A 10,180-nucleotide genomic window follows, 5' to 3' on the forward strand; every position below is an offset into this window, starting at 1 on the left:
GATTTGATCAAACCCCATCAATTTAGAAGTCAGGGTAGAAACTAAAATATACCTTCTTGAAAGTACATCCGCAACAATATTTTCTTTCCCTTGTTTGTAAGAAATTATATAAGGAAAAGCTTCAATGAATTCAACCCACTTAGCATGCCTTCTACTAAGCTTACCTTGACTCTTCAAGTATTTCAAGGATTTATGGTCAGTTTTAATGACAAACTCTCTTGGCCACAAGTAATGTTGCCATGTGGCTAAAGCCCTTACCAAAGCATATAGCTCTTTGTCATAAGTGGAATAGTTCAATGTGGCTCCACTCAACTTCTCACTAAAGTAGGCAATAGGTTTAGAATCTTGCATCAAAACAACACCTATTCCTTTGCCAGAAGCATCACATTCAATTTCAAAAGATTTAGAAAAATCAGGCAATTGTAACAATGGAGCAGAACATAACTTTTCTTTCAACAAGTTAAAAGCATCATATTGTTCTTTTCCCCCATGTAAAAATCTTATCCTTTTTAATAACTTCAGTTAAAGGAGAAGCAATGATGCTAAAGTCTCTCACAAACCTCCTATAAAAACTAGCAAGTCCATAAAAACTCCTAACTTCAGTTACACTTTTAGGTTTAGGCCATTCTTTTATTGCTTTAATTTTCTCTTCATCAACGTCAACTCCTTTAGAACTAACCACAAAATCCAAGAAAATCACACGATCCACACAAAAAGTACACTTTTTAAGATTAGCAAATAAGAGTTACTTTCTAAGAACATCAAAAACTTGTTTTAGGTGTTCTACATGCTCTTCTAATGTGTTAGAAAAGATCAAAATATCATCGAAGTACACCACAACAAATTTTCCATGAAAATCCTTAAAGATATGATTCATTAATCTCATCAAAGTGCTAGGTGCATTAGTCAAGCCAAAAGCCATAACTAAGCCCATATTTGGTCTTAAAAGCAGTTTTCCATTCATCTTCAGGATTCATTCGAATCTGATGGTAACCACTTTTTAGATCAATTTTAGAAAAGATTTTGGATCCATATAATTGATCCAACATGTCATCAAGATGAGGAATAGGATGGCGATACTTTAACGTTATCTTGTTGATTGCTCTACAATCCACGCACATCCTCCAAGTTCCGTCTTTTTTTGGTACCAATAGGACGGGAACAGAGCAAGGGCTCATGATCTCTCTCACAAAGCCTTTCTCAAGCAACTTCTCAACTTGCCTTTGAAGCTCTTTTGTCTCTTCAGGATTACTCCTATAAGTAGGCCTATTTCGAATTTGTGATCCAGGCACAAAATCAATTTGATGCTCAATTCTACGCAAAGGTGGCAATCCATTAGGAATATCTTTAGAAAAGACATCTTCAAAATCCTGTAAAAGAGAAGAAATACTACTTAGCAAAGAAGAAGTTAGTAACTCAGAATTAATCAAAGCTTCTTTGTAAGTAAGTAGTATTATGGGCAACCCCTCTTTTTTTGTATTTAAACACTCCTTGGCTTTTATATAGAAACTCTCTTTTTTCCTTTCCTTAGCCTATTTCCTCTCACCAAGACTTTCTATTTTTTCATTCAAACCCCTTTTTATCTCTTCTCTCAAATTGTTGCCCTCTCTCTCTTTCTCTCAGCCATCTCTCTTTTTTTCTAACTCTTGGCCTCTTTTCTTTTCTTTTTCCTCAAGCTCACTTTTTATCCCTCCCTTTGGTTTTTCCATTGTTTCCCTTAATCTCTTTTGATCTTCAAACACTTGAGAAGAAGACAAAGGTGCAAGAGTAAATTCCCTTCCATTTAGCTCAAGAGAATACCTATTCTTCCTTCCATTATAAAAATCATTCCTATCATACTGCCAAGGACGACCCAGTAAGATATGACAAGCTTGCATATGAATTATGTCACAAAGAATATCATCCTCATATCTACCAACATTGAATGAAATCATGCATTATTTGTTTACCTTTAGTTAACTACTATCATTTAACCATTGGAGTCTATAGGGAGTAGGGTGTTTCATGCATGCAAGTCCCAATTTTTCCACAAAGTATGAACTCACCACATTAGCACAACTACCACTATCAATGATCATAGAACAAGTTTTCCCCTTTATCCCACACCTAGTATGGAATATATTCTCCCTTTGTTCTTCACTATTGCTTCCCAAATTGATAGTCATAATCCTCCTAACTACCCCAATCATGCCATCATTAGGTAGTTCTATATCATCATCATTACTCACATCTCCCTCTTCTTCTCCCTCACTTTTTTCACTCTCATATCCTCCATCTTCTCTAAGAATGATGTTTCTTCTACTTGGACATTCATGCATCATATGTCCCCTTCCTTTACATTTATGACACTGAATAGAATTAGAAGGTGCAAAAGGTTTAGGGTTAAAGGTTTTACCTCCCTCTTTGTTCTCAAATTTACCTTTATCCTTGTCTTCTTGAGGTCTAGAAGAACTCTTCATCTCTTGATTCGGCCATGGCTTCTTGGAGATGGTGTTTGACCGACCTTTCCACGAACTAGTTTTCTTTCTTTTATTTTGATTTTCTATATTTACAGACAAATCAACTAACTCATCTATTGTTACATATTGTTGTAATTCTACTACATCAGCGATTTTCTTATTTAAACCATTTAAAAACCTAGCCATTGTAGCATCTTCTTCCTCCATACAATTAGCTTGGATCATAGCCATATCCATAGCCTTAAAGTACTCATTCACAGACATGGACCCTTGCCTCAATGTTTGAAGACATTGTTGTAGCTCCCTTTGAAAGTGTGATGGTACGAATCTCTTCCTCATCACCCTCTTCATCTCAGCCCAAGTAGCAATTGGTACTTGTCCTTCTTGCAATCTGTCCCTAGTAAGCTTTTTTCACCAAATAGCAGCATAGTCAGAAAACTCAACAATAGCAAGTTTAACCTTCTTACCCTCAGAGTAGTTGTGACAGTCAAAGATGGCTTCAACCTTTCTCTCCCAATCAAGGTACAAGTTTGGATCCCTTGTTCCCATGAAAGATGGCATCTTCATCTTTATACTGCTTATATTATCATCTTCTACTCTACCTCTTTGTCCCCTCCTATCTCTTCCCACCCTATCAAAATCAATATCATTAAAATCATCTATAGGGTTTTCTTGATTTACAATGGGAGCAAGGGGTACATTTCTCCTAGCTTGGGGCCTAACATTATTTTCCCTTCTAAGTTCAGCTATTGTATCATTTTGCTCAGCAATAGTGTCCCTCATCTCTTGAAGTTGCGAATTCCACCTTTCGAATTGTTGATACATAGCTCGCAAGGTAAAATTATTTCTTGCTTTGATTTCGACTTCTTGAATAACCCTTCGTTCATCATCACTACCTGTACGTGACATCTTAAATAATTAAACTGTATCAGACAAATTGACTTTTTCCTCAATTGTTCTCACACACACTTTGCCTTTTTTCTCTCTCGAAATAACCTTTGAACAAAATACTTTGTAGATTTATAGTTAAACCCAACTCATATAAAGTTCTTAGTAGTAAAATATAGATTTTTGGGGAACAAATGAAAGAAGAACCAAATCCTAGAACTATTAGGCTCGGTTGAAACAAAACACGAACAAAAAGGAAAGGAATATATATTTAGATTAGAAAGAGTAAGAAAAAATTGAATTTTTGTCTTATCTTTGAAATTTGGGATCCCTTCTTCTTGTTTCCTTTGATAGTTTTTGGAAACAAATTAGATACAAAATAAATTTCCTCGAGAGCAAGCAATATTTTTTTTAAAATTGATTTTCCTTTTTTTTAACTTATTTTTTTCGCTCTTAATATTCAAGAAATCCCCAAAATTATCAAGAACGAAACCTTGATAGAACTGCTCTGATACCACTTGATAACGACTAGGTCGGGAATCCAAACTAGAGTAAGATTTTTAAAAGTAAATGCGGAAGCAATAACAATAACGAATTGAACAACTAGAGCTAAAGGGCAGAAAATAAAGGATATGGGAAAATTCAAGGAAAGAATTCTAAGAACTTCCAAGAACGCAAGTTCTATAGCCTTGACAAGATCAAAGTAACAACGTATTGATTTATTGAAGAAATCAAACGCTTTTACTTAAAAGTAAATCAAAACAATATATTCGGATCTTGACCGCTTTACGAGTAACTTGAGACAATAATTAATAATTAGTATTAATCGCCTTCTAAGAATACCACAAAGGAATCAAAGATATCACCATAGAGAAGTAATCTTACTACCTTGAACTATGAACTAGTAAAGGTTGAAAGATAAATCTCAAAGCACAAGTAACAAAAGTTCAAAAGAACTCTCAAAGTATGATATACTTAATCAATAATGAAGTCTCTCAATGAATGAGAAGGACTCCTTATTTATAGGAGTATTAAGGCATAAAAAAATCCTTAAAATTAGGTAGGGTGGCTGTTAAGGCATAAAATATCATTACAATTAGGTAGAGTGGTTGCTAAGGAGTAAGAAAAGTCATTAAAATTAGGTGGGAGCGGCCAAATCCCTTTGGGGCAGATTTGGACCTTAAAACTACCAGTTGGGGCAATTGATTTGGACTCCAATTGGGCTCCTTATGAAACACCTACTTTTGGACCTCTTTTAAGCTCATTTTGAGCCCTTTGGTGGATTTCAAGGGCTGATTTGGTGGGCCAATCTTCCTCCTCTTGGACTTCAATTTGGATCACCAAATAATTGTAAAAGTAAAATTTGGATAATTCATCTACTTTGGGCTTGAGCTCTTCCTCTACAATTAAAAGCTTCTTTATTTGCCATTGAAGTCCAGCAACCTTAGTCTGCAACTCTTTAGCTTGAGATCTTGTAAATGGCCTTGGAGCTTCCAAAACTCTATCCTTGTCCTTGATGCTATCAGACTCCGACTTGCATTGGGTTTTATTATTGCTTCGACCGCCTCACTACCTATATTTGTGGTGTGAGTTTGGGCGACATTAATCACCGTATAGTATCCAACTTCTCTCTTCACTATCTCTCTCACAACGCCAGTCTCTTCCCCATTTTATATCCATGATTCTCCACTGATTCATCTCCATTGTCTCTCATTTTCAATATTTTTTGCTCCAAAAAGTTGTGGTAAGTGTTAAAGTTGTGAGATTTTCGCTGGTACTGCGCTTCTTCTATTTCTATTTACTAATTTTTTTTATAAATAATCACCATTGTTATACTTTCACCAGAAAACTCAAAATTTCATCTCCAATGGCTGATTCAACAACTCTAAAGAGGGTTACCCGAGGTATACCCAACAAAGCACTCAATTTCGAAGGGCATCTTTCGATTTGCAAATCACTCAAGCGGAACATGTATTTGCAGGTTCAGCAGCAAATACACAGCAGAATACAGTTAGCTTGAGAATACAGATGAAAACACTTAGTTGGAATACATAACTAAAACTAGAACAACTAGTGTATTTTAAAAAGTTGTTGAATGAAATAAAATACATCTAAATACAACAGTCAAAAGTCACTGTAATAAGTATAATTGAGTTTGTTGAGTTATATTAGGAGTCTATCACGTTAATTGATTCACTTACCGTTTTTAAACAGCTGGAGAGACCTTTATTTTCGCAGATTTCCGTTACTGTATTCACGAATACAACTCGCGAATATATATGAGTACAGTCTATGCTAGCTGGACTTCCCTGTTTTCCGCCGAGTTTTGCTACTGTATTCATGAATACATCGAATACACTCTATAACAAGTGAAAAGATAGTTATATGAAGTAATTAAGTAAATGATAGCTATAACAAGTTAATAGCCACTAAACAATAGTGTTTCTAAAAATTTCTCAAAAAAAAGGTAACTTTTTAGTATATCCTTCGTGCATTTTTCCAGTTATGCATGTGTTACATTATTATGTGCTCTAAAAATAAGCACTTAATTACCTTATCCTTTTTCTAAATCTTACTATCCCCATCAATATCTCTGGAAAAATAAAAGAATTCCTCAGCTTGACAAAAATAGCCATCGTTTACATAAAAAGATGTTTTACGATAAGATACCAAGTTCTTCTCAGGATCAATCTTTCACTCAAATAAAAGAAGGAAAAAGCTGTTGAACTTTGTTGTCTTATATTGTAGCATCATGATAAACTTTTTTTCTTTTGGTAACTCATCATGATAAACTTTAGAGGTTCCTTCTTTTATTTTCTTTATATTCCTTGTTTTGCTTTGACAAATAAGGCCCTCTTTGTCCATAAAAAAAAATTTCCTTCAACAATGTGTTTATCCATGAAATTTTGCAAGTTTTTGAAATTTTTTTAAAAATGAGTTTTTCAAAACGACCACTTTTTCAACATTTTCAGAAAAAAAAAAAAAAAAAAAGTTCCACTCACAAAACTGCAATATTTTTTCAAATGAAATGCATGTCTAAACATAATTTCAAATTCCAAACACCATTTTTCAACTTAACTCCAAATATTACTTTTTTCAAAAATTATCATTTTTATGCCCAAACGCCTACTAAGTAATCTTGGAAAGAGACCTAAATTATTGCTTCTAATTCATATATAGCAATAAGGGGGTAAATTTGCCATCATTTACCACCCCGATGTAAGATCTAAATTAAAACACATGAGCAAATTGCACTAATTTAAAGTTTTAAACAGAAAATGTGTATAAAAATTAAAGGAGCAGAGCAAAAAAGAGAAGGGAAAAGGAAAACACAGACAGACAGACAGGAAAACTCCTTGAATATTGACACCGAGTGGGACAAAGCAGCTTTATGATTTAATGACAAGAGGAAAAGATCAAACTATACCTTTGACTTCATAATGCCAAAAATTGGGCGACTACTAATTTTTTTAGTATTTATTGATTTGATTTCCAATCATTAGGCTTTTTGTAGATATTCAGCTCACAGGACTCATAGAACATAAAGTGTTTGTGCGTAATGTCAAAGCGTCCTACTAGGATTTCGATGATAGTTCAGTTTTAATGAGAAACTCCCTTATTATGAACATTAAGTGTTTGATCTCACTTACTAAATTTAGAGATCTTCTAATAGTAACATAAGCTATTAGGATTGGTCATCTTTCATGCCTAGAGACATTCGATCAGTAACTTTAATAAGTAGTATATTAGGATTCTTCCTCCATCAGGATAGTCAAATGCGTTGTTGTAATAGGATCCGTTAGTACATTTAGCAAAGGACATGGAAAGAGCAGTTGCCTTCAAAACATCATGCTTTATTCCTCCAAACTATTACACAAGAATCAAAAGTTGAGTATACATACATAGTCACTGTACAATTTATGTTAGTAGTTCTGGTTCCTATATTAGAAACGAATGAGCTATTCATCACAACTCCTCGAAATTCTATCAAGTAGAAAGTTCAAACTGATACTTTGCATCTATCTCTATCACAATCTTTTATCCAATGATCTGTCCTTGACAGAATCACTATCTGCTAGGGGTGTCTCGCGCTCAATTATGTATGGCTGATAGCCTGCAGCAGTGGACAGATTACCAGAAAAACTACTGCTAACAGACCTTTCAATGTCATCAAGATCCGCAATGAGAGAAATTGGTCTCTCTGGTATATTTGGAACAGGTATATCCGCGTCCAACATGTTAACAACCTGGTCCATTGTTGGCCTCGCGTACAATTGTGGGTGGGAACAAAGAACAGCTACTAATACATACTTCTCCACAACTTCTGGAGGGCCTAAATCCGGAATATTGTCTTCAAGAACATCTAATGATCTACCTTCCCTAACTAATGACCATGCCCAATCAGTCACAAGCGTCGGCTGCCCATCATTAAACTCTATTATTGCTTTCTTGCCACTTAAAAGCTCAAGAAGCACAACCCCAAAGCTATAAACGTCGCTCCTCTCTGTCAACTGGCCATATAAAGCATACTCGGGTGCTACATATCCCATCGTCCCTGCTACGCGAGTGCTCAAATGCGTCATTCCCTCAGGAGTGAACTTTGCTAATCCAAAATCCGCCACCTTAGGCTCAAAACTCTCATCTAAAAGAATATTACTAGCTTTAATATCCCTATGAATAATACCCGGTTGTGCTCCATAATGCAAGTAAGCCAAACCTCTAGCAGTACCAAGTGCAACTTTCTGCCTAATACCCCAACTTAATTTCTCATATCGCGTCCCGAATAAGTGATCATGTAGACTCCCATTCTTCATCAAATCACAAACAATAATCCTCTGGTGACCCTCATAAGGAGTTGTAGCAGTGCAATATCCTCTCAAAGCTACCAAATTAACATGCCTAACACTAGCAATAACCTCAACTTCATGTGTGAAACTTGCATCCCCAGCAACTGAACAATTCTTGAATCTTTTCAAAGCTACTTCAACCCCACCAGGCAACACACCTTTGTACACATTTCCATATCCTCCTGTCCCAATTATATTCACCCTCGAAAAATTCTTCGTTGCCATCTTAATTTCATCGATAGTAAACCTAATCAAAGTAGTACTTCCACTAATCGAATCCAAACGAGAACTCAAATTACTCTCAATCCTCCTATTGTTCCACTTATGAGCCAATCTATTTTTCCTCCGCCGCCACAAAAACCAATAAACAAACCCCACAAACACTAAAACCAATCCACAAACTAGAACCACAACAATAATAGTCACATTCTTTTTACCTTTTCCTGAACTAGCAGTAGCAGTAACATCAATAGCAAACAAGCATTTTATAGTACCTTCATCAGTGGGCCCAACCTGATTAGCAAAAGCTGCAGCATAAATAGAAGGGTAAGCCGTACAATCCGAAACATTCCCAACAGAAGGTCCATTGAGGTAAGAAGCAAGGCCAGAGAAGCTGGTGGTACACGTGGCACAAGGGGAATTATTCTCTAAGGACTGATTACACGAAGAAACCATGTTGGAAAGTGCTGAAACAGAGACATTAGACTCGAACTCGAAACGAGTAGTGATATTCATACAACCCTGAGAGATCCAAGAAGTTTGAAAACCACAAGATTTGCGTATATCGAAGTTGGGTACATAGTCGTTGACCAAAAACTGGTAACTGTTCCAGCAAGATTCGGCGGATGTGAGTGGCGGAAAGAAAGAGTTTGTACGGCGAAGATATTCAGATTGGACAAGACGTAAGCCCTGACGAATGTATTGACAGTGTGTGGTGGAGTTCAAATTTGGGCGTTTTGAACTTTGGTTTATCAAATTACGAAGTGCGTTAAAATCGAGAGGACATGGGGTTGTATTAGGTTGTTGGGATGATACATAACTAGGGAATGATAAGTGGAGAAAGAGGAAGATATGAAGAAGGGGAAACATGGTCGAAGGTGACAGAGTTGTTAAAGGGCAAAAAAGGATTAGGATTTTGGTGAATAATAATAGTACATGGTTTTGGTGATGGAGGTGAAGGGTGAGAACAAAAGAATTGTTGAGTTGGAATAGATTATAGAATCAATCATCCACCATATTCAATTGTTCATGGTTATTCTTTACTAATATTATTCTAATACAATGAATCTTTATTCATATCTGGCAGGCAGCCAAGATATGGAGTTATTGAGTTCTTACAATTGAGTAGGTTCTGGGAAATAGCCAGGTTAGTTAAGATTTTAGATAAATCCCATCTTGTCTAAGAAGGTCCCACTCATATAACTGTTTAGTCAAAAGGGATATGAAGTCAAGATACCAACATTTCCATTTGACACTTGCTGATCGGTAATGAATTAGTGGGCAGAAATTGGTCCATAAAATGTGATAGGCAAATATAAGTGATAATATGTAGACGCATAAATAATTAGAATACGAGTACATTATACAAGGGAAAATTAAGTGAAAAACATCAACTAGGGCAACTACTAGTACAAAAGCTGATTCAAGTACTTTTGCAAGGATTGGCCTAGCTAACACCACCTCCCTATTTGGAATTATATGGCTGTGGCTGGAATCTATAATAGCACCTTCCTTTAGATAGAGGAAGTCAATTTTGATATTCCTAGTAATAGTAGTAGTAGGTAATCATTTCTGATTTGGATCCCTTGTACTAATCTGCATATCTGTTTAATGTAGAATGTAGAATACTTTACCATTTGAGAGTCTGAACCCAATAGCTGGGCTTGAATTAGCAATGGGTTTAATTGTTGCTAAATTTACTTATACAAGGATCCCTAGGGCTTAAGGTCCTATGATAAATAAGGGCTTTGCCATTTTGATCCATCT

General features: G+C 35.7%; 1 protein-coding gene across 1 annotated transcript; it reads right to left on the reverse strand.

Moving 5' to 3' along the window:
* Positions 1–7,180: 7,180 nt before the first annotated feature.
* LOC107768124 (putative LRR receptor-like serine/threonine-protein kinase RKF3) lies at positions 7,181–9,543 on the reverse strand. Its single transcript, XM_075237804.1, has one exon. It carries the CDS (start codon positions 9,281–9,283, stop codon positions 7,376–7,378), a length of 1,908 nt encoding a protein of 635 aa, XP_075093905.1. The 5' UTR covers positions 9,284–9,543; the 3' UTR covers positions 7,181–7,375.
* Between the last annotated feature and the right edge of the window lie 637 nt (positions 9,544–10,180).

Source organism: Nicotiana tabacum, chromosome 19 (genome assembly GCF_000715075.1).
Source record: "Nicotiana tabacum cultivar K326 chromosome 19, ASM71507v2, whole genome shotgun sequence".
Taxonomy (NCBI): Eukaryota; Viridiplantae; Streptophyta; class Magnoliopsida; order Solanales; family Solanaceae; genus Nicotiana; species Nicotiana tabacum.